Consider the following 26271-nt stretch of genomic DNA (forward strand, 5'->3'; position numbering starts at 1 on the left):
CTTAAAAATCATTTGGAAATGTTCAGATGAAGAAAAGAAATTGAGAATGGCATACTCTATCGTGTTATGAAGAAAGAATTCACTTAAAATTTATTTCTACATCTTGAACCTGTTATGGGAGAAAGGTAAAAAGCACTCATCAGGCTGATGGGAATATTATAATTCGGTGGTTCTCAACCTTTTATTCACCACAAATCTCCGATCATGGCCATGGACCACCAAAATTAAACTCAAGATTTAAATCATAATATTTCTTCAAGCCTTCGCAGATCCCACCCTGTGAGAATATCATGACCCTTCAAAGAGGACCATCGGTTGAGAATCACGCTATAATTGATGTATTCCTGAAATTTTCTTTATTGATATGGTGGGGAGAAGAATACATTCAATAACATATCTTCTTACAGAAAGATAGACTACAAAATGAAATCTAAACTAAGCTATAATCTAATTACTTGTTTACAGATAAAATCTATCTTGTGGTATTTGGCAGCCATTTTTGTATTCACTATTTTCTTACTTATTTCCACTTCATTCTATCTTACCTGTCATTATGAAGCACAGATATACAAATTATCTGTAATTCTTCAGTTAATGCAATTTGCAAGGTAACTCTCAGAATAGAATGCTTTTTAAAAAATAGATTTTATTAAAGTTCTACAGTTAAAAAAACACTAATCATGTTTACAATTTTTGCAATACATTGTAGTATGTTTTTTTCATCTTCCATTATTCATATCTATATACATATATACATTATTCATTTTTACATTATATGTTATCTATTATTCCTATTATCTATCCAAGTATATAAATTCTCCCAAACCATATAGAATTCTCTTTTTTCCTTCTCTTGCAACTCCATAGTAAGCTTATTCATCTCCGCACAATCCATAATTTTTCTAATTAACACATTGTCTGTAGAATTACCCTCTGCTTTCCAATTTTGAGCATAGGTTATTCTCGCTGCTGTCAGAATATGTATTATGAGATATTCAATTTCTTTTTATATTCACCTCTAATTATTCCTAATAAAAACATTTCCAGTTTGAATTCTATTTTTTCCTTCATTATTTCTTGCAGCCAAATTTTTAATTTTATTCCAGAATTTTTTGGCTTTGGGGCACAACCACCACATATGAAAGAAAGTACCCGTTGTTTGTTTACACTTCCAACATATTGGACTCAAATTTGGATATATCTTGGCCAATCTCAATGGTGCTACATTCCAATGATAGAACATTTTATAAAGGTTTTCCCTATATGAGGCTGCCATTGTTAAATTTATAATTTCTCTCCCAAAGTCTTTCCCAATTCTCTAATTGAATGTTTTATCCAAAATTTTTCATCCATGCTATCATTGTGTTTTACTAACTCCTCCTCTGCTCCTTTCTTTCTATACCAAATTCTTCCATATTTTTTATACTTTGTTTGCACTTGCAGATAGGGCCACTAGTCTAACTTAATTTCTTCTTCAATTTTTGATTTGTTTTTAGGTTTCCATGATTATCTAATAGTGTTGTACCTGATCATTTTAGAAATATCCATAGTATTTGGGTTGAACACTGCTTCCATAGTTGAAAGCCAGCCTGCTATCTAAGTATAGTGTTTTGATTTAATTTTATGCCAAATTTCTAATAATGCCTCCCTAATTAAATGTTGTATAACATGTGAATATGTCTTTTTATTTCTCTCCCATAGGATGGCATACCATCCAACTTGCAAGTCATGTCCCTGTACCGCTAATGTTCTCCTGTTGTTTAAAAATATCCAATCTCTAATCCAAGTTAATGTTGCTACCTGTTGATATATTTCCCAGTCAGGGAGTCCAAAACCACCTCTGTATCTATTATCCTGCAATAGTTTTAATCTGGTTCTAGGTTTTTTACATATAAATTTTGTTATCATCTTATTTAGTACCCCATAGAATTTATTGTTTAACTTTACCGGTACAGTCTGAAATAAGTATAGCCATTTTGGTAGCAAGTTCATCTTTATTGCAACAATCCTTCCTACCAAGGACAGTTGCAATTTTCCCCATATTTCCAAATCCTTCTTTGTTTGGCTAAGTAATTTATCATAATTATCTTCATTTAAAGATGAACATTTTGCTGTCAACCAGATATCCAACTATTTAATTTTATTTGTAATTTGGAGTTCGGTTTCCTTTTCTAATTTTATATATATATATATATTATATATAAATATATATATATATAAAATTTGTTTTCTTATACACACACACACACACACACACACACACACACACACACACATATATATATGGCATTCAGCTTTGTTTAGGTATTTTCCCACGTCATTGTAGTTGTGCTTTTAAAGTTGTAGCAACGTTTCGGCAGAATCTCATCTGCCATCATCAGGCTTCTGTATTCATTCTAAAAGATTTTTAACTAACATTTTATTGATTTTAAGACTCACTACTCTACCATATTGATCTATTTCGTTTAACAATATTTTCCCAACCTCGTTCAGATTTTCTACAAAAAATACCGTGTCATTAGCAAATGCTTGTTTTATACTCTTCCTCTTTTATCTTAGTGCCGTAATTTCTTTTTTATTTCTAATTTGATTTAATGAAACTTCTACTGCAAGTATAAATATCAGAGGTGAGATTGGACAGCCGTATCTCACTCCTTTAGCTATGTAAAATATTTCCATAAAGTCCCCATTTACCTTTACACTGGCTTTCTGACTTGAATATATTTATCATTTTTACAAAGTTTGGTCCAAATTTCATCTCTTTCATTTGATATAAGAAAATTTCCCAATTTAAATTGTCAAATGCTTTCTGCGCATCCAGAAAAACCAGTGCTACTGGTTTCTCTGGATGCGCTTCATAGTATTCCAAAATATTCATTACTGTCCTGGTGTTTATCTTTTTGGGAAAAAACCATTTTGGTCCGAATGTGTAACTTCATTCAAAACTATTTCCAATCTTTCTGCTTTTAATAGTGCTTCATTATACAATTCTAACAGCAGTGGTTGCATAGTTTCCCATAAAGCTTTATAAAAATCTCCTGGAATCCCATCTGGACCTGGCGTTTTATTGTTTTTCTGTTTATTGATTGCTTTTTCTAATTCTGTGTTATTTCCTTATCTGAAAGTTGTTTTCTTCTGAAATTTGTGGCAGGTTTTTTCCCTTAAGACATTGTTCTATCTTATCCCTCTCTATTTGATCCCGTCCGTATAAATTTTCATTATATTTTTGTACAATGTGTTTCTTTACCTCCGGATGATTTCGTGTGTGTGTGTGTGTGTGTGTGTGTGTGTGTGTGTGTGTGTGTGTCCCATTTTCATCATGTAATTGTTGAATTTCTTTCTTTTCCCTTTCCTTTTTTAAGGAATGCCATTCTTTTCAATTCAATCATGAGTACCATCATCACAGAATATTTAAAAGAAGGGGCAAACTATTCTTGTGTAAGTTATATTAGTCTTACTTTCCGAAAGAGCCTCTGACTTCCCCCACCGGCAGATGTTGGATAATAAATATACACATTGTGGTCCTCTGCACTAACTGGTTTTTCCACAAATGGCTTTTGGAAAACTTCCCCATTCACTTCCACATGATCTTCTCCTTCAATCAAATTGCATTCTGGAAAAAAAACCCATAAATAAATACAGACTTCAGGTTTCAGTCACAGATTTTAAAAAATCCATTATAAATTAAGACAAGAAAACTGTTTATAATCTCTAAATGTATTTGAACCCATGAACTTCAGCAACTTTGAAACTTAACATACTAAACCACAGAGAAGCAAACATATTTTTCCTACTGAGGCCTACATAGGGATTTACGGAATATGTCAAGACCATAGAGGTGTAGTTATAAATGTAGAAATTATCTTTTTACTCTGTTTCCCTATTTACGATCATAAATTGATTTTCTAGTTCAAATAAATATTTCTTCAGAACTTTAAAGTGAGCTATTATTATTACTACCATAAAAATCAAGCAAGCAAATAGAAAAATAAGTGGGAAGTCACAAGGCAGAACAAATGAATACTGAAAGAGGCAGTTTGGAAAGAGGCAGATCAGAATGAGTTGCGGAAGGATTGCAGGAAGAGCTTAAAAAAGCAAAGCAGGGAGGTTGTGGAAGAAAATGGTAATGGGACTGGTTAAGCATTTATTGAAGCTTAACTGATTCTTCATATGCTATGATACAGTAAAACATTAAATCAGCCATCTCTTTTTTTTTTCAGAATTTCAGAGATGTCTGAAAAAAAAGATGTGGTTATATTACAGAGCTGCTACAATACTTTTGCTGTGCAAATGAAAGTATGTTTTCCAAACAATTCTGAAAGCATGAATAGCTCTAGAAATGATCCCAAGTAGTAAATTGCTTTTACTGCCAAACTTTACTTTATATAGAATACAACTAGACAACAATTAGTGTACCAAATGATTTTTCTTTTCAGCAACATGGACATAACTATCTACTTTTAGATTGCTATTTTGTTTTAATACAGTAATAGCTTTTTTGGCCACAAGCCAGAAAAGGAAAACTGGAAGACACGGTTTCCCTCTAGTTACATTTAAAAGAACACCAATACTGAATGATATGACAACCTAAAAACAAAACATACATTTATGATTTGCAGCTTCATTGTTTGTAAGAAACAGGCTGTTGATAAAATGCAGTTGGCTTGTGACTATAATGCAGTTGAGTGTTGTGGATAAAATGCACCTGATTGTGGCTACATTGCCTTAAAGTGTTTTTTGAGAAACTAACATTTTAACTGAGTCCCTCTTCCCCAGAACAGAAATGAAGGCTATCTGAAGACATAAACAAACAAATAAAACATTAAGAGTGTTGAGAGCCAAAACAAATAAGTGCCTAAAAACAAAACAAAAAACAGCAAATAACATCAAAGCTTATTATATTTTCTGTATTTGATCCTAGGTGTTACAGGAAACTGCACACTGAAGGATATAAAAGGAGCAACGGAACCAAGTTTTCCTAACTAAAGGAAAATTTAGTCTATGGAAAAAAAATCAAAGAATATACCCATAAAATATGAATCATTCTGACACAAGCATCTACTTCTAAAAGTTTTCTGAAATAAAGAAACCATTGTATTGAAATGACAGCTTGTTTAGCAAGTCTAGCAAAAGAAAATGAAGAAAATATTTTTATGAACTAAATTCCTATAGAATTTTATTTTGAAGTTCCATTGGGTTCAGTAGGTTTAAAAAAGACTATTATATACTATCAGTTACATAGTTTTTTTCTTTTTTAACCTTGTAACAAAGACCATCCATGTCATCTTCCACTCTCAATTCATATGTTGATTATAGACACAAAAATAACATTTTATTAACAGACAAGAACAACTGTTTGTAGATGAGTCCTTTGAAATGCCAATATAATAATTACCTTGGGGATTATTTGGATCCCGGTTTAGAACTGCATAACGAGGAAGTAAAATGCCTTCATCTTTAAGGATGCCATAAACTTCTCTCCTGAAAAGAAATAATATATCCCACAAAACATTGCAATTATTGGAAAAACATGAAAGTAATTTCTAATTAAAATCACAGGATAGCCAGACAATTTTGTGTAAACTTGCAACAAATTAGAAAGTTACCCTATTAAAAGCTGGAACAAAATAATTGCAAAATGTAGAACTTCTAGTCCTAGACACAGGATATTTCTAATTCAGTTTTGAAGTATTACAGTACATTTGCCTATTTCCACAAGAGAAAGAAAACATGATGGTGAGAATTAGAATGAAAGCCTCCTCTTCCAATTTACTGTGCAATTTGATGTGGGACAATCAGATTAGAAGATAAGTGTACAATTGAATTTGAGCACTTATTTCTTTAGGTTAGCATTACTGATGTCAAATTCTCACTGAAGATAATTTCTGCATTCTAGAAAATCTGAAGTTCTCTGTAACAGCTTGATACTGATAGTAGGAATAACACAGTAATATAACACAGTGATATGGCCTTGTGAAGGGCATTCATGTGAATATGTACAATCAAAAGGGAAAAAAAGAGGAAGAATCATTTAGAAACACTAAAGATCCTTGAGAAAAAAAGAGTTTAATAAATAAGCAACATGTTAATAAAACATAACAAACACGAACAAAATATACACCTTGAAAAATGTAAACTTGAAAATTAAACATTTTCAGATGTGCTTTAAATAGGAGGATATTCTTTGCAAATACAGTAACTAATATTCCACTTTGATCGTACTGGTACGCTAGAGGTACACTTGCAGGTTTTCAGTTAATAAAATGCAAGGAAAATAGCAAAAGAGGCATTTACATCTAGGAGATAAGAGTTTATTTACCTGTCTTGTATATGATACTGCATATTCAAATCATTAATAACAAATGGATTCCTGAGTTTAGAATAGGCAACTGCTTTGTCCAATGGAAATCCTAAACAAAATGTAGCAAAGAAAATCTGTATTTATTTTTAAATAGTTCTTAAATGCATAAGAATTACAACTTATAATTGGAATTTCACAATTGATTTATTCTAGATAAGTTTTACAAATTATTTCAAATTCCTTCATCTATAAAATTACCTGGATTAGAGTTTTATAGTTTCATCCATCCTATTTTAAAAGTTTTTCTCTTTATTTTGTTTACCCCATTTTGTTCAACTGAAACATCAGGTATCCTATATCAGTTAACTATCAATTCAAATACAACAGTATTTGAGCATACAGCAATCTAGTATTTTCTTAACATAATTTTTTAAAGTCAAGGAGAAAATAACATTACAATCATTTAAAGTAAATTTCACTAAATTAGACTCATTTTTGATAAAGCATGTGTGATTAAGCATTCATTAGAATTCCAACTCTTTTAAAATAAAATAATGGGGAAATTGAGAATAGCAAAAATATTAAGTTAAATCAATTTAAAGGAAGGCTCAAAAGGTTTTGTTATACGTGTTTCCAATTCACTATGTACTTCTTTCCAAAATTAGCATTAGCATAATTTGACATAAATTATTTCCAAGATTAAATGTTTTTAACTGTTGTATAAAGTGGACCAATGATACTTTGCATCATTGTAATAATGTTAATCAGTCCGTAATATATTTATATTGAAACATTGGACTATATCCATTCTTACATATCACTAGATAATTGAAATACATTGTTCTTTAAATATGGTTCAATGTAAGAGATTTCAATAACACTATTCAATATTATTAAAAATATTCATAAAATTGTAACAAAATGTTTCACAGCATGAAAATTTTTACATTGTACTGAATAAACAGCAATCACCTTTAGAATGAAAAGAAATGAGACAATCACATAAAGGCCAGTTTTCTACCGGTTCATTCAAAACGACATCTTCTTCAAATATCACTACTGTGATGTATTTAAACATGGAAAGCCGTTCAAGGATTTCATTCATTGGTTTTGATTTTGATTTTTTTGCCATAGAACATATTCCAACCATGATCTGTCTTTCTGGTGGCTAAAAAAAAAAAATTAAGATCAATTATGTTATCAATTAAGGGAATATTTCTATCCTTGTTTGATAAACAAATTTCATGATTATATTATCAGGTTCATGTATTAATAAAATATGAATTGGAAATCAGTGCTTAATTTTGCATAAAGGTATACAGTAAAATTAGTATAAAGAAAAAATTGTTTTACTATTTCTTGCATATAGAAAAAACTATTATGCCCATTTTACAAGATTTAAAAAAAAAACATTATATAAATTTGAAGTTACCATTTGAAAGTAAAAACTTTCAGTGCATTAGGTTATTAAATTACAGAAAGCACAATCTGCAGAACCACCCTTTAATGAGACTTGTAATGAGTTATAATAATTATGGTGAGCAGCATTGTTGAATTGTAGCTACATAAGTTTGTATTTAGATGCCAGCTGCACTAGTCAACTCCACCAATGGAAATCTTTGAACTACTTGCAACACAAAAGAAACTATTTTCTATGCAAAGTATGAGTAACATGTTTTGATACTATAGGAATCGGAGACTAATTTCAGATACTAGATTTTACTTTTCTGTGACATAACCCATTTTTTTAAAAAAATCTTAATTTCAAAAAGTCTTCCAAAATCTGATACATAAGTTACTTGTAGCACTAGATAACCCCTGTCTAAACTATAGACAGCCATATAAATGTTTTAAATAATAAAATAAAATAAACACAGTACGTACAGAATCATACTCTTCATCATCATCATCCTGATCATAGAAGGAGGCAAAATTGGAAGATCTGGAACAATCCAAAAGTTCTTCCCCATCTTCACCGCCCACAAAAAATCTAGGAATGTCACTCTCTGTGGCATGAACAGACATTATTATAAATCCTAAAATGATTTACATAGAAACTGCAGTTACTCCGAGTACTTAGATACTGCACATAATTTCCAGTGCACGGGACTGTAAAAATCCTTGCAGTTGGATTGCAGTTGCTTACGTAGCTGCTTGCTGTCTGATAGTCAGCTGCCAAAAGCAGTTTTAACTGATATCATCTGCCCATTGTTTTCATGTTACATTGGTGAAAAAGAATCCAGATTATTTCCCTGAGATAAAGTAGCAACTTTCTATCCTAGAAAAGAAAGAAAGAAAGTTATTCAGCTTATTTCATTACCAAAAGATAGTTGAAATAATCTTCTGAAAATATTTATATTATTATAACTCCAAAAGCTATTCTGTATGTTATACAAAAAAGTACTGCATGAGGAAAATAAACAGGTAAGGGAAAACTGGATTTATGTATCATACTAAAAACTACGCCATGATTTGTTTAGTTTCACTGATTATGTGGTAACCCAGCCTCAGTGTTTTATAAACCATGATTTGGCACTTAGCCATATGTGAACTAGGCTGATCTGGGTTTTGTTTTTCAAACCATATTCAAAACAAATCCTAGCAGAGTGTGGAGTGGACAACCTATCCCTCTTGACTGAATAACAGGACAAATAAATGCTACACAGAGTATTAGGGTTTTTTGGCATTTTTTCCTGCCTCCCAGTATCAGTCCAGATTTTTTTGCAATACAGTTCTAATGGCCTTAAATAAAATGAAGAACTAATAAGTTTAAATAATGAAGCAACAGTTTAAATAATTTAGATACATAATACAAAGACAAAAATAATTGGAGATCTTACTTGGAAAAATTGAAATCAAGTAAAAAAGAGGCTGACAGAAGGAAAAGGTCACTAGATGTCACAGCTGACACAATCAAGAGGTTGCAAGAACTCAAGTTACTGACAGAAACTCATAGTGAAATGATGATATATAGCAAAGAGTCAAGATGAACAATAAGTAAAAAGAAATGTGGGAATGGAAAAATGAAAGCAGTGCACTTTTCCCACAGTAATGGACAGATTTTTTTCTCAAATTCTCAAAACAGAATAAGTATATAAATTTTTTCTTATACTTTTTAATTTCATATTTCACATATACCTTCCAGGTTTTAACTCACGCTTCATCAACAATTATTACAACAGATAGGAAAGTATCAGAATATATTAGCAAGTTTGGCAAACATAATAAGATGATATGAGCCGCGGTGGTGCAGTGGTTAGAGTGCACTACTGCAGGCTACTTCTGCTGATTGCCAACTGCCTGCAATTTGGCAGTTCAAAACTCCCCAGGCTCAAGCCTTCCATCCTTCTGAGGTGGGTAAAACGAGGACCCACATTGTTGGGGGCAATACGCTGACTCTGTAAACCACTTAGAGAGGGCTGTGAAGCATTGTGAAGCGGTATATAAGCCTAAGTGATATTGCTATATAGATCAAATGTATAAAATGCAAAAAAACTGATAAAATAAGACAGTAAAATATTAAAGTCTTAAACCCAGTGGCTTTGTTTATATGTGCACCCAACTTATGAACAAAAATATAGTTAAAAGTCCAATTAATCAAACAGAATACAAAAGCAGAAAAAATTACTTTCATTTTAAATTTTTCATTAAGCAGAATTATATTTCTATATAGTCATTATAGAATCTAAAAATATTAACATTCTAAGCTGAAAATAAGTGATCATTATTCAATTTACTCTGAAAACTTTTGGATTTATAACCAAATATGAGAATTATTTCTAAAGAAAATATACATTAATAATGTGTCTTTTTAAAACAGAATTTGATAGATGTAGGTGCTTGATCTTGAACTGATAAACTGATGGCATCATTTTCAATTTAAATTAGACAGTAATACTTGTGAACAAGACTTTTGCAAGGCAGCTTCAAAGATGAAAAGAAACAGCAACATTTTATGATCATTTTTGTGTAATCTACTATTTACTATATATTATAATAAAGCTTGAGTATAGTTAGACTTGTCAAAAACATTTCATATTATTTCACTTTTTATTTTATATCTTGATTATACAAGTCAATATCCTTCCTTTAGTTAATGTATAAACTAAAAGATCAAAGGATAATTATCTATTTGCAAAATAGATAAACAGTGCCATTAACCATAATTCACATAACTTTTTTTTCCTACGTACTTACTAAAGTTCTGAAACATTTTGTTAATTTAGCAGCAAGAAGAGAAGGAATTAGAATTATCAAGTTACAGAGACAAATGTAACATACATGAGTAGAATTGAACTTAAAGTTAGATGTTAGCCTATGGTTTTTATGCTCTTTGCCACAAAGTAAGCTGCCATATCATCCAGTGTGCCAACATATTTAAATAATCACTGCTCCTAGGATTAATATTTTAGTTTTAATATTGGTATTATTATTTAGCACCTAGAAAGCTTCTTTAGCATCAAACAAAATCTATACTACAAACAAAACAATATAAAATACATTCAGAACAAACTGAAGATGGCAACAATAAAAAAATCATGTATTACAGAGCTTCCAGTGTTAAGTATAAAAGTATGAAACCTAGTGAGATATATTTTTATGAAGTATTAATCTTTTTTTTTTCATCTAATACATTTTCTTATCACCTTTGAAAGTCCATAGTTGGAAAACTGAGCTAGCCTTACCCCAGGAAAGATGACATCAACAAGCTCAAAGGGCAGTATTTATTACCTCACTGTAAATATCTAATCAACAACAAGCAGCATTGCAAGAAACTAGTTATAATAATCAAATGACATATAAATGTTGCATTTGCGTTGATTAAATATTAATGGCCACTATATATTGCCCATATCAACAACAGAAAGCAATGTTCAATTTAATTTATTTCTGTCTCCATTTCCAACATAAGTCAATCTAAGTTTACCACAACATTTATCTATTCATTTGCTAGTTTGCATGCAGACAAAAATTAAAATATGCCTTCATTTTTAATAAATTTTGAGATCTGATGAAATTCCACATTTACTCTTGTTTTTCATATAGTTCTACACTTACACTTGGGATCTCTAAAAATGAGGTGTTAAGATATTCAATCTCCCCTGCCCTCTCTCTTTCCCACTGGCACAGCAGATGGGGTGGGTGGAGGGTTCTCATACCACGCTCCCTGGTGGTCAATTCAGGATCCATTTACTATTCAGGACTCGTAACAGACAGGAAGGAGAAATCAGTATTTTCCTTGGAACCTCCTGGCAGCTGTTGGATATCAGCAAGGAAAAAGATAGTCTCCAAAATGTTAAGGTTCACAAGACAGCGATAGTAGGCTCAGAATCCTTTCCAGCCATAATATATAAAGCTGTATGATTTTGACATTCTGAATTAAGTTTTTCATTATGTAATTTTGGATATATTAAATAACCAGCACTGTTTCTAGGAAAAATGGCTCTTAGATTTCTGAACAAAATTGCTAGAATGCACTTATCTCTTTAATTCAATAATTTAATTCAATGCTTTTTTCTCTTCACACAAAACTATCATTTCTCCCTCTTTCTCTCACATTTTTAGTTTTTTCCTTACTCTCCACCCTCAGAACCCCATTATTAAATGGGACCACAAATCTTTCTGTTGCCAATCTAACGGTTGTCTATAAAGTCCTGCAGATATCCTTGTCTCCAAGTCACATTTCATCCAAGAGGTCATGCTCTTCAGGAGCCACCATTACATCTGCTGCTAACATAATCTGCCTTGTTTTTCTTTCACTGCTTAACTCACAGTTTTTCAACCGTAGCAACTTTTAAGATGTGTGGACTTCAATTCCTAGAATTCCACTGAAAGAATATTGTGATTTTTGTTATTATACATAATAGCACTGCAGAAAACATTTTAAATATAGCTAAAAAGACACCGTATTTCTCACAATGAAAAAAATAGATGGGGGAAAATTGAGGTGACAATGTAAACTTTTTTAAACAAAGAGATTTTATTCAGTCCTGTTTCCATTGGGAAAACATTTCTGGGTTTTCTTCTCAAAATACCAAAAAGGAACTTAGACTTTAGTTTGAAGAATGAATAACTGTGTAGTTATAGAAACGGTTTGTAACTAAACAGTTATTGCAATTACAGAAAATGTTGTTGCTGCAAATGTAGTGTCCCCCCTGCATTTTAAATCTTAATTTAAATGTATTTTGTACTATAATAAACCTTAATAAAACATTTGGAAGAGAGTAATACTTCTCTAGCTTGATGCATTTAGGGAAGAATGTCATGGTATGCAGTTTGTAGCTCAGCCAGGTATGTAGCAGAAACAAGACCAAAGACTGGCAGAGCAGTATGCCAAAGAAAGGGAGTGTGATGTGAGTAAAGTATTTGCTCAAGCAACTATTCCATTTTCCTGGAGCTGTGTGCAATTGTATGTACTGTGAACTATGCAGAATATGCTGGACTTCACAAACGCATTCACATGGAAATCTAGGTATGATTGGTGACTTAATGGATATAAAAGATGTAACTGGCTGCTTTCACACTAATGAACAAAGTATACCACATGATAATACAGGCAACATAAAATACAACTTAGTTGTCTCTAGGAATACGAACATTGCATAAGTTTGGATTCTTTAAAAAAAGAGAAAGAGAATCACATGGAATAATTACAGATAACATTGATCACATTGAACTTTAAACCAAAGGGAGGGGATTGAGATAAAAAAAGGAAGTGAAATGTATGCACATGAATGTTGAGAAAACGTGGAACAGATTAAGAAGTGGCTAGATAAGTTGGAAAAATATGTGTCAGTTTTAATGATTGATACTTACCTAGATTTACAACCAAAGACCTTTTCTTATTTAAAAAAAATAGCCACTTACATGTTTTAATTTTTTTTTATGTGATTGTGTTAATCAGAAATAATTTTTATAATGTTGAGGTGTAACCAATGATATTTTCAAGTGCAATCTGTTATTTGCTAATAATGAAGCTAAACTTAATTCAGTATTTTAAAAAGGTGTTTCTATGATTTTTAATTACAAACTAAAACATTTTTACTGGAAGAAAAATTGAAACATTTCTCTTTTCTTCTTCTTACATGACTCCCAAGTCATGTAATAGTGAATCACAATTTTTACATTTTTTTACAATTAAGCAAACATTTTAAAATATTAGTAAATTATCACCCACAAAATAACAAAAAATTATCTACAATGCTATTCTCAATAACTTGCTTTATTTTGCCAGAAACTTATCTTAGTTATTCCATAATACTCATATTCTGAACGAAGATATCCAAATTTATTACCTTAAAAAGGGATTGTACAGATATTAGGAATGGGAAACATTTTTGTATCCTTGGTTTTATAACTGATCATACTATATTGAGAGGAAAAGTACATGATGCTGACTGTAGTCCTTTTATTTTCAATGATCGTGTAATTATCTTGTGACTCATATTATCTCTATAGTAATATGTGGATTCAAAAACGACCTGTTCAAAATTCTAGCAGGCAATATACAGGTAGTCCTTGACTTACAACCATTCATTTAGTGACCTTCAAAATTACAACAGTACTGAAAAAAAAATGACATGACCAATTTTCACACTTAGGACCATTGCAGCATCCCTGTGGTCATGTGATCAAAATTTGGACCTTTGACAACTGGCATGTATTTATGATGGCTGCAATGTTCTAGGGTCATGTGGTCATCTTTTGTGACCTTCTGACAAGCAAAGTCAATGAGGAAACCAGATTCACTTAACAATCATGTTGCTAATTTAAGAACTGCAATGATTCACTTAACAAATGTGGTAAGAAAAGTCATAAAACGGGACAAAACTCACTTAACAAATGTCTCACTTATGTTGGGCTCATTTGTGGTCGTACGTTGAGGAATACCTGTATATTCATCTTTCAGTTATATACTTGGCACTGCTTTTCATCAGATAATAAAAAACAGTAAGTATTGCTGGAGCAGTTAAATCATTATTAACTTCTTTCCTTCAGTTAGCTTTTCTCCTCTTTCCATAATGCATCTATTAGCTGTGAGATTATTTTAAGATACTAAAAGCATACCCCAAAATGAGCACTTGATGTTTATTGATGTCCATTGTTACATACTGTACTTCTGAAGTAATAGAAATATTTCCATTGCTTGTAGTCCTTATGAAAGACTAGTAAGCTTGAAAGTCCACTGGTTCAATTCATTTAGTTATTCTTAAAATAGTAGACATACAAGTAAGCTGACAGGAGCATACGCTATGCATATCCTGAATATATGTAGTTTAGTTGTTCATTTTGATTAACCTCCAATTATTTAAAACAAATTATTTATTTAAAAGGTTATGCTTACCTACTTAAGAGATGGAATGAACGGTGGGATTTTTTGGGGGGGGGGTATATTTTTCATGGTTGGGATTTTTTTGTATTTTCCTGCAGCTTTTTTTAAAGCATGCAATATATTCCATTATAGAGCCATCCTTAAAGAACTGTTTATACTTTAGAATAACAGGAGCTATTATTATTACATACCAAGATATAAATTCTCTTTGGAATAGTTATGGTTGTTTTTAATTTAACATTAGAGGAAAAAAAACCACAGTAGAAAAAGAGAGGTAACAGTACTGTAACTTATCTATACGAAATTCCAAAGTAAAGAAGTAATAACCAAATTATGTTATCTTGAGCCAACTAGTGAACAATGCCACATCACAACTAAGAAAAAAAACTGAACAAAACATAACCAAAGCAATTTACACTTTTTCTATTGGCAGAGTCAAAATTCAAAAGAACTATGTTGGAAATTCTAATATACTATAGTTTCTGCGAGTTTACAAAGAAATGTTATAAAGGTTTTCTTTAACATTCCCAAACTATCAATGGTGCATCTTCACCTCTAGTTCAACTGCAGTTATATAGTTCATTTATACATCACTGTGTTATCTGAAACTCATTATCATATCGTTATATTGTGCTAAGACAAATAAATTCAATGCCTATGGAATTTCAAATTTAGTATTGGCTTATTTCTTCTTAAGCCTGCCTTTTCTTATTTAGCTGCTAATTAATGTGCAGCAAAAGTGTAATTTATGTATCAATCTTTTCTGTTTATTCTTTAGGCTTTACAGAAAGGAATTTTAAAAAACCCAGAAACTGCAAAAAAGAAAAAGAAACCAAGAATGAAATGCTTGGGTATATCCTGCAGATGGCAAAAGTGCACTCTTAGTCTGAGCTAGGCAGGAAAGCAAGAAGGTGAAGTGTGGTGCTTTTAAATATGCTGAGGCTAACACTGCAAAAGAAGGAGAATGATGAAGGATTGCTCAGTGTTTACCCAACATATTAAATCATACATCAAGATTCAGAAACCGCCATCTGAAAATCAAGCCTTTTTGGTTTTATATTTTAGCATGATGCGTGCAGCAAGCCTTCATAAGATGTAATATTTTTTTTTTAAAAAAGCTGCTTCCTTCAACTCCCCACGTTAAACTATAATCTGCTTCATATACATTTCAGGTTCCTATGTGAGGGCAATACAGCGTGCTCGGAAGCGGTTGCGACCCGGAATCTCAAATAATCGATGCTACCCCGTGACATTGCCTGACCGCAATAAAACTGGCAGCCGTTCTCCTGCTGCTTTTTCTGCTTCGAAAAAGCCAGCGAGTCAACCTCCAGGACACCGGCAACTCCTTCCACGCCTCCGGACGGCTTAGTACAACAACAGAGGTCGCAAGCACAACTACTATCTCCCCGGAGTCAGGGAGGCCCGAAATGTATGAAGTGCATAAGTGTATTCTGTGTACCCGGAGAAGGATGGAAAACACCTGAACCCAAGAAGCACCTTCGGGTTTTCTCCTCGGCTGCACAAGAGACGAGCAAAAACTCGCCACAGCAGCGGCGGCGGCGGCGGCGGCGTTCAGGAGCGCGCGCCTTTACCCTGGGCGGGGTGGGGGTGGGTGGGCAGCGAGGGTAGAACGTGCGCGTGCCATTCACCTTTTACCTAACGTTCCACCCCAATCCACACACCCGACACGCTCGCGCCCTGGACCCGCCCCTCGCTTCATTTGGCGCCCTCCAAGGGACCAAGAGCTCAGGGCGGGGAGCGGTCAGCGTTCGGGGAAGAGGAAAAAAAAAACCAAAAGAAAAACCCGCCCCACTCTCGACCAGCAAGACAGGCCCTCTCACCTGCTTCCCCGGCGGCTGCCATAGCTTGCCTACATCGTGCTTTACTTCCTTCCCAATTAAGAAAAAGCCGAGGCTACCGTGGTTACCGCCACCACGCCCCTTCTTACCCTTGACCCGCTGTTCTTTCTCCGCCTCCCTCCTCTGCGTCATAATGTCAGCCGTAAAGATTGTTCGGAAGAGTGATGCCTCTATCTGCCGCATCAAGGACTTCCAGGTTCCTTTCGAGATTTTTGTTTCTTTCTTTCCTTCCTGCGTGTCCATTCGCGGGTCGAGGAAGAACTTAGGGGTGTAATTCTAACTCTTAACTGGGCTGTCCGGGAACCGCAAGTGGCTGCGCTTAGCCGACCTTGCCGAAGGTCAAAAACTCGGAACAGAGTTTGGAGGCCGGACGACCGGAAAATGTCAGCGCTAGACCGCCAAGTCGATAAAAAAAAAAAAAAAACTACAAGGAAAGTAGTATATTCCCATATTATTGCCAAGAAAAACGTTGCCATGATGTCCCCAGTTGGGTTCAGCTAAAGGAATCTTATCTTTTTAAAGCCAGGACAAAGAATTGATTATGCTTCCTCATCTCGATTAGAATAAAAATTTGTACATTTTTAATCTGAGTTTCATTCTATGTTGCAGGCTAAGGAGCATGGGCTGAGAAAGGGCACTGTTCATCAAAACAATTTAAGGAACATGTAGTAGGTCTGGCTGAAGGTTATTTATAAATGAGCTCATGTCTTTTCTAGGATTTTCAAGACGGGATTGTAAAAGTCCCAATAGTCACTAGTTTTCTTTGCTGACATCTAGTAATTTATTGGTCTTTTTCTGTCTAAATCTGGTAGTCCCAATTTACTCTTAACCTACAGATTATTATCATTAACAAATACTGTTAGGCCTTTTAGGTTAAAAATCTTCTGAAGATATCTTACTTTATTCATCAAATGTGATTGGACACACAAGGAATTTGTCTTTGGTGCATATGCGCTCAGTGTACATGAAAAATATATTCATCAAGAATCATAAGATGCAACATTTTAATATTTAAAATTGTTCTGTGATGTACTCATTTTATTGTATTTATTTCTCAGTCCCACAAACACTATGCAATGTTGCATGTACACTTTGGAATATTTCATATAGCATCATTCCTTTGCTTAATTAAGAGTGTCTTAGCCAGTTTTAATTTCAAAACAATAACAAACAACCTTGTGCATCAAGTCTGGAATGAGGGCTATCATACCTGAGTTGCAAAAATCAAAATGACCTCTAGATGCACCAAAATGATACAGAACATATTTTTTTATATATCTAAATAAATGGTTCTATAGAATTTTGCAGCCAATCCATTGGAGTCCCACTGGAAGAGCTATATTGATGTAATAAGATATACTAGTTCTAAGGAAACCTGTTTCTATGCAGGATTTTTCTTTAATGGCATTGACTATCTCTAATTATGGGTGATTGGTGAATTATATTGACTTTGTTTAATTAAGAGATGGCTTTTCTTCTTCCCTGTGTGGGTATTAAGGGATTGACAAAAACATACTCATTTAGTTACTTCTGTCTGCCTATTCCAGCAAATTTAGATAGCTTACAGTGTATGAAACTTATTAAGCCAAGTCAAAATCAGGACAAAACAATTTACCATTTTAAACAAAATATTGTTAAATAAAAACTAGTGCAACTTTAAGGAAATCCTTCTTTCTCCAAATACCTTCCCAAAGAAAAGGAGATGGGCAGCGGCATTGAGCCTGCAGCAACTTCTGAGTAACCTTCAAGAACAGCCCCATATAACAGGAATTGCAGTAGTCTACCTGAGAGATAGTGAAGACTTGAGCCTCATCTTTGGCACCTTTTACTCTAGGAAAGAATTTACATTTCTGGCCATTGTCCCAAAGGTGCTTTTTCAGGAGGCAACTGGATTTTCTTTTTTCTTTGAAGATGTTTCACTTCTTATCCAAGAAGCTTCTTCAGTTCTGACTGGATGGTGGGCAATGGAAGGATTTATATTCCTTGGTCATTTGCATCCTTTTAGAGGGTGAAGTACTTGGAGGTTTATCTGTGTCCTCACTTGAGTAGTGCTAATGGTTCCTTTACAATTTTTCTGGAAATCCATTCATACTCTCACACCATTTGAAGAGCGTTCATCCCAAATTCCATAGCTAAAAGTCTGTAGACATTCTCAGTCATCCACGTCACGGTTGTTCCAAAGGTTCATTTTCCTTGAAGAAAAAGCAGGAAGGCATGGCTATATTTTTATCTCTATGATTCCGACGGAGCCCGCCCTTTCTTCAACGTCACCTCCGTAGCGCTAGAAATGTCTTGAATTGCTGCAGTGATTGCTGTCTATGCATGAAAAGCTGAGACTTGCGGTACCTACCTTCCACTGCGTGACGGATTTTCCCGGCGTGGAGAGGGGGAAGGCTCGGAAGAGAAAGGAGGCGGGGGGAATCCATTGCCGGAGAAGCGCTCTCTTTGCTGCGGCGAAGCAGGGTCCGAGGTCGCGAAGAAGGAATCTCCGCCGGTGTCCTCGCTTCTGTGACTCCAAGAGCGCTTCTGGTTCAGTATTTTTGAATCTTGGCAACATATAACATATGTAGATTTCCAACTCCTGGAACTCGCCCTAGATATTCTGGGATATTCTGGGAGCTGAAGTCCAGACTTCTACAAGTTACCAAGGTTGAAAAACACTGGGCTAAAGCAACAGTTGTCGGTCAGCAGCAAAAATGATCCGCATTTCATGGTGCAATGCATTTCAAATAGAATAAAATAACATTCAGATACTTGGTGTGTGATGAAAACGAAGGAATGGGTAAAAAAAAGGGGGGGGGGAACATTCTTAAGCTTTTTTTGCCCGTTTATATTTTGCAGTGATAAAGATGGTCAATAAATAATCCTTGCTTGGACTATTAATAGCGGAGTTACTACATGTGGAAGGGAAGACTGAAGTTAAAAATGCCGTTTTCTGTGATGTGCTTTTCTATTAAAAAAAAAAATCAACTGGCAATGAATTCTGATCTCCTTTTTTTTTTTTGTAGAGTGTTCCTTCCTTCATATTATAAGGACTCAATACTTTGTCATAGTTTATATGAAGATGAGATTGTAATCTTCATTTGTTTCATCTTCCTATATTTTTTTCTTCCCCTTATACATAATTCTGATTCACCTCTTAATTCAATATGGCTGTATTCCATATTGTATCCAAGCAGTCATTTTTTGCTGAATTTGTTATCAGCATGTGATAAATTGCATCGTTATGGTTGCTATTTATATAATGACCTTGTTATTTAGAATAATATGCAACCTAAGCATTTGTGTAGGTTTTTTTTTTTTAAGGGAAAATTTTCTAAGGTGCTAAATTGAAGGCTGTATTCCATATTTTATTCTTTGGTTACTATACACATTGTTCTTTTTATTTAATACTTTATATAATCTTCAAATTGTTACATCACACCAGATCTTGAAGATGTATAATATCAATACACTATATAAAGGTATTCTCTCTTTTTCCATGAAATATATTCGATCTATTGAAACATCAGCAGGCATTTTTTCTTCTGCTGCCTTCTTTCTTTTAGGGGCAGTTATTCAATAATATTCCTGACTATTTCTTGCTCTTTTTATCGATAAAGCTTTCTTTTCTGAAAAAAGTGTTCCCAGTAAAATGTGAAGATGACACTCTAATTAATTGTCTCTGTCTTCAGTTTCTGCACGCCTGGCAAAATTTGTAGGTTTCTGAGCCAGCTTTATCAGGATGATAGCACTTTGTTGCATAGTGGCACAATGTCAGATGAAGGGATTCTCTTAATAATTTTATATTATTTTATATTCATTTTTCTTATTAAATATTATAATAACATATTTCTGACTGACGTGTTTCTGAAAATTGAATGATAGCAAGCTTCCTGCAAGCCAGTGTATTCATAGATGTATAAAAGAAACATCAAAGAAATAGGTCTAGGGTGACTTTCAGGTTGACTTTTTGATGATTTGGACAAGGCTATATAGAGATTCAGGAAGAAGGGCAGGCCAGCACATCTTGTCACTAGCAGGAGAAGAAGATGGTGAAGGTCTGCTGAGGGAATGAGGGCAAGCTGAATCAGTGGAATGTAGGGTGGCCAAAAGGGCAACGATGGGAGAGGGGAGGAGACAGCATTATGGTTTTTAAAATTATTTTTCTAATGGATTATTCAAGCCAGTAAATACCTGCCATTGATTTGATGTGGAATTATTGATGAACCCTCTTTGAAGGCAGTTTTCAAGAGAGTTGTGAATCCATTTAATTGCCTTGTAGTTTTGTTTGGCTTTGAATTTTATCTGTTGAGAAACACTATTTTTCTAGCCCTTTTCCTAAGAAAATATCAAGTTTTTACTCATAGAACCACATACTTTTACTAGAAAAAGTATGTTAAGTCCCAAAATGTTCAGTTCCCTAAAGGGGGTAATTTGAATTTGATGGTCCAGTTAGTGCAGATACAGTCAGATGTGAATTTGAATGGGCCTTCCCTTTTAAAAATTATAAATTAATTTCTACCCTTCAAGTCTTGCTTTTCATGAGCAGGCTTGTAAAATTAAAATATGCCCCAATCCAAAAAGATATATGTGAGTCTCAGGAAGAAAAAAGATAATTAAAGATCATGAGTCTAGAAAGAGCTATAAACCCACTGACATCAATCCATATTCAGATTCAAAGGGAGATAGTATAATGTTCCCCTTCCTTAGAATGGTTGAAAGGCAAATGGTATTTCAGTAGTGGTTTGCTCTCATGACAGTAGCATAAATATTGCAACTCATGTTTTGTGTAATGAAAAGATATACATCTGACTCCATGTTATTAGAGTTATGAGAATATTTTTGAAGATTTTGAACCTACATAATTTATTAGTAACAGTCAATAGTGCTTATGAAGGAGGTTCCTTAAACATCAGGTATTCAGCAGTTACAATTGCATATAGTAGTTTTGAAAATATGTGCATGTTATATATCAATTATTAATAGTTTGCAACAGCACAGTTATAAACAACAGGTTCAAGTTTATTTATTCATATTTGTATTGCCACCCATCTCACATAGTGACTGTTGCTATTTCAATAGCAATATGAAGAATTTTTAAGTATTCCTCCTATTCTTAAAGATCAACAGTAAGCTGTTTGAACTCTTTGGGATGAAGGAATGAATAGTGCCATATCCTCAAACCAAACATGAAAAAGAAATTAACAAGCCAATCACATCTTTCCTTCTCAAATTTTGTATGGACCACAAATGGGAGCGAGTTGGACAATCATTTTTCAATTATTTTACTATCGACATTCAATTTGATTCATTCAATATGTATGGACACTGTGTTGTATGAACTGATTTTTTTAGTATCACAATATAGGTAAGAATGTGTTTCTTTTTAAATCCTTTGAAAAAAGGACAGTAATTCAGATACACCATATTTCAAAATGTTTAACAGAAATCCTGTTATGCCACCAAATTTACAAGAAGGGAAAAGCATGTTCACAAGAATTGCAACTGCAGTTAAGCAAGCCATGAAAGTAATGAAGGAAAGGATTTTGAGTTGCCAGTTAAGTCTTTATCTCATTCAGTATTCATTGAATATACTGTGGTGGTATAATTTTTACTTGATGCAGTCCTTCAGCTTTTAGCATTAAAAATGGAGGATTAAAATACTCTTCTAAAATGGCCAAAAAACTTACCTATGCTTCCAGAATTTATGGCAAAAATGTGTTCCCATCTTTGGTCCCATTTTTGGAACACATTTACCATACATATCTCTCCAATTGCCAGTTAATAATGAAGAAAACGAAAAGCAATGGACCTTTTCATATTTTTGGGGGCGGGGGGGAGAGGGGATTTGCTGGAGATGGCCATTAACATTGGGAGACCATTCCAGAGAATGGAGTGATCATCTGGCTGTTAAGAATGAGAATTTTTAAAACTTACAATGGCAGCAATAAACCAACAGTTGGTATTCTACCACCTTGTTTAGGCAACAATTAAGAAGAACTGTCAGCTAGCAAAACTGCCTGGAGTTGGGCTATTGATAGAATGGCCATCAGTCAGCTCACTATCAGAATTGGAATGACTGACATTGTTAAATAGGAAGATCTTGACAATGAGAGATTTAAATGGATAGCAGGAAGGTGCAAAAAGATAGGAAAATGAGGCATAAGGAGCAACTTGGGCCCCCTTGAGCATTTCAAAGTTCAAGAAATTGGTCAAGAGGGAGTTACCCTTCCTGTGGGAAAGACAGATTAGTTTACACAGTGAGGGAGATAAAGAGACCACCAAGTTAGCTTAGCAGATCCTCGAGGATTGGAAGAGTGGAAGGCGAAGAAAGGGGACAGCTGGCTGGGACTTCCGGTTTGCAAGCTTTGGCGGTGGCAGGAATCCACGATCGTGCGCAGTTCCTGCTGCGCTCGCCGCTGGAGTGCCCCCGATCCAGCCGGATTTGAGGGCTAATAGTCACCCCGTAGAGGTGACTGAAGATAGGGAAGATTCAGCAGGGGTCTGGGGGAAACGCAACCCCCCTCCTCAGCTGGCTAAACTCCCTTTTCCAAAAGCGGTGGAGCGGCGGTCAGCAATGGCCGCCACAAAGAAGCTTTCATCCGGAAAAGAATGTGCAGGAGGAAGCTGAAGAAAGTGAAAGTTTTTGGCTGAACCGGGATAAAAAGTAACATCTAAATACCCTGGAAACTCAACTTCATTAAAGATACATTGTTCCCAAGAAGACTGTAAAAAGTGGCGGATGAAAGTTAAAAGGGAAAGATTGTTTTTTCTCACTCTCCTTCCCTACAGAGATAGCAGATGGAAATCAGAAAAACCTGTTTTGGCATCAAAAGGTAATCAAATTTGAAAACTAAAATCCAAGGGGTCATTAAAGATTTCTGAACATTGGAATTAAAAAAAAATTCTTTTTTTGCTATAAGTGGGAAGGGAGAGGTAAAGAATTTAAGACCTTGCTGGAGGAGGCTGCTTGGAGCTTATAAGATCAGAGTTAAACTGTAACAAGACTTCTAAAAGATACATTTTGGAATTTTTGCAATAGAACTGTACCCCAGGAAGAGAAAGTACAAAAAGAAGAAAGTGCTAAAACAGGTTGTGTTTATTTGGATTGCTTGGTGACTTTGAGACTTTTGGAAATTATTATTTGAAAGATTAAAAACATTTGGGTTGGTTAAAAAACTTTCACAATGGCATTATCTGTTGAAGAACTGAAAATGGAATTTAAAAAGCTAAAAGAGGAGGAACAAGAAGGGAAGGGCTCTTCCGGATCTGTTTTTCACTTCTTAGAAATGGCGATTTCTACCTACCAGGAATTACAAGAACAAGAAGACTGGGATGAAGAAGAAGAAGAAGCCATCTTTAATGAACAAACAACTTTAGCTGGGGAAGAAAAAGGAAAGAGGGGAAAGAGAATGGAGAATTTAAGACTTAAAAGAACAACTAAAAAAGGGAAAAATAAGGTGAAAAATCGATACAATGTCAGAAAGCAACAGAAAAGAGGAATGCAGAAGAGAGTGGAGATTAAGAGGGTGGAGATCAAGAGATGGGGGGGGTAAAAAGGCTAGATCAGAGAAGAAAAGAAGGGAAAAAAGGAAGAGAAGTTACAAAGCTTTGAAACAAGATGTAAAGGAACAGTTTTTTTTCAGAGATAAAGGGTAAAAACATAATTAAAAAAGAGATTCTGCAAAAGTACATAAGACTGTATTGTTGTATTTGTATTTGAAATAAAGTTAGAAAACTGGAATATTATATGATTTAATAAAATATTAGAGGGAATGTGTAAAATGCTTAAGATTTAATGATAGAGTTTAATTTGCTATGGATTATTGTTTTAATTATATTATAAACTTACTATTTTCTTATTTTAAAATGTAGTATGTAACTTTAGAATGTACTAAGCAGAATCAGAATGAAAATTATATATTATTTTAAGTGTTAAATTTAGGGGAAAGATATAAAAGCGTCATACTTCAATCAGTGATTGCAGGAGAAATTATGTGTTAAAGAGAAAAGATAAGTAGATAATTACAGAATGGACAAAAGATACAAGAATAATGATTTAAATTGAGATGAAATATATAAAATAGAATTAAGAGAGTGAAAAGGGGAGAAGCCATATAGAAAATATAGAATGGTAAATAAGATATGAAATGGTATACAAAGTGAGCATGAATTTGATTTATGTCTGTACAAAAAGATGTAACCCGGGACTAAGCCGCTTTCAAGAAAAAGAAGTTTTATGTTTTCATGTTTTGTGTTTTGTTTGTGTATGTTTGTTTATTGAAAATTAATAAATTTTTATATATATAAAAAAAAGGGGGGGGACAGCTGGCAGGGCATTTTGCAGTCTTATTCAGACCCTTTTATATGCTTTTATCTGGAGTTCATGATGTTTGGAACTTGCATGAAAGTTTCTGAAGGCCAAATTTTATCAGATTATGAAAAATGGCATGTTACCTGTTCTTGCTTAAACATGAGTTTATGATACAGTTTTTAATAAGTTCCATATGGAGGAAGCCAAAAATGTTATATGGAAAAATAGGTGGTACTCCTTGCAACATTTTTTAAGCTAACAATTACAAGTTATCCTCTATGCACTACAATCTAACATAGATCTAATTTTAATTCTTGACAAATGCTCAAAACCAAGAATCTTATATACATTAAGTATAGCACTATCATCTACAGGAATTATTTTAGACAGAAAATAGAGACTGATCAGTTATTTGACACATATAACCAAGAATGAATGTGCGTTTTATACCCACACATAGTGAAACAGAACGATTGCACTAAGTTTATATGTATCATATATTCTGAAATCACATTTAATCTCTGTATACCTTCCACCAAAATAGTCTAACTAAAAGATTCTTTAATTTTTTAGAATTTGAAAAAAATAGATATGGATCCAGAGAAGGAACAAGGCTCACATTAGAAAAAAGCTTGAACAGTTGAATCATTTTTCCCCTTAAAGTTAAATATGATGTCCTTAGACAAAATAAAATAAAACAATGCAAAGATGGGTGCTTCCACATTTCTGACTGAATAGGTTGGCTTCCTGCATTATAGACCACATCACTAATAATGGATGTGCAATACTCAAGAGATGCTGCAGGCTCAAAATTGAAACGATCCATCAAAATATCTCAAACTATCTATAAAAGTATCACGTAATCAAAGTAAAAGTTGTTGTTTCGGATTCTTTGGGTGGGGGAAGAGTTTTATTATAGAACTGTGTAAATGAAAAGCCAATTCCGCACCCTTAAAAAAAAAAACATAGTCCGATCTTATGCTTCTACTCTGCCCCCGGTTGGTAATACTTTTCCTCCAAGTTATTGTTTCTTAAAAAAAAAACATTTATTCCATGAAATTAGAGTTTTGTGTAAGTGTGTGTGTGTGAGAGAGAGAGAAAGAGAGAGAGAGAGAGAAATTAAGTCACATGAATAGATACTGTCCACTAACAGCAATTGCTGAGAGCTCTGGATTTTATTATTATTATTGCTTTACATAATTTCTGATGACAGCGCACCAGTACTAAATAAGATATAAAAGATGCCTCCTGTCTTTATTTCTTCCCTAAATTTAAATCATTTTGTCTCATCTAGCCAGTGAAAATAAACAATTTTTGAATGCCTCTGTTGGTACCTCTTAAACTATTTTATTCTTTTATTGAGGGGATGAATATCTTGATGTCAGTAAGTACTTCACAGAAGAGGTTTTTGATTTATTTTTTGTACTACTTCAGAGAAAATTATAGAAATATTTAATTTTAAATACTAGCTTAGTTGTGATAG

At 33.7% G+C, this 26271-nt stretch overlaps 1 protein-coding gene and 2 long non-coding RNA genes across 21 annotated transcripts in view; 2 read left to right on the forward strand and 1 right to left on the reverse strand.

The window, feature by feature from the left end:
* The window catches only part of PPIP5K2 (diphosphoinositol pentakisphosphate kinase 2), a 60548-nt gene extending 43956 nt beyond the window's left edge, over positions 1–16592 (reverse strand). For 18 of the 19 annotated variants that reach the window (XM_087927004.1, XM_087926992.1, XM_026719495.2 and 15 more), the window contains exons 1-6: positions 16475–16592; positions 8186–8579; positions 7274–7469; positions 6320–6410; positions 5396–5481; positions 3459–3613 (exon numbers count right to left, since the gene is read on the reverse strand). In XM_087927004.1, the coding sequence (XP_087783130.1) occupies positions 3459–3613; positions 5396–5481; positions 6320–6410; positions 7274–7469; positions 8186–8326 (669 nt within the window). In that variant the 5' untranslated portion in view covers positions 8327–8579; positions 16475–16592. Of the gene's footprint in view, positions 1–3458; positions 3614–5395; positions 5482–6319; positions 6411–7273; positions 7470–8185; positions 8580–16282; positions 16334–16474 lie in introns of those variants that run through there. The other variant, XM_087927003.1, reaches the window with a different exon arrangement.
* Positions 1–26271, forward strand: part of LOC148127357 (uncharacterized) — an 826567-nt gene that overhangs the window by 677620 nt on the left and 122676 nt on the right. The gene's annotated exons all lie outside the window — the stretch shown is intronic.
* Positions 16590–19438, forward strand: LOC148127359 (uncharacterized). Its single transcript, XR_015742247.1, has 3 exons — positions 16590–16688; positions 17102–17176; positions 19334–19438. It is a non-coding gene; the product is annotated as an uncharacterized LOC148127359 (long non-coding RNA).

The sequence above is a fragment of the Pseudonaja textilis genome, chromosome 2, assembly GCF_049901715.1.
Source record: "Pseudonaja textilis isolate UNSWEBS1 chromosome 2, rPseTex1.2, whole genome shotgun sequence".
Lineage (NCBI taxonomy): Eukaryota > Metazoa > Chordata > Lepidosauria > Squamata > Elapidae > Pseudonaja > Pseudonaja textilis.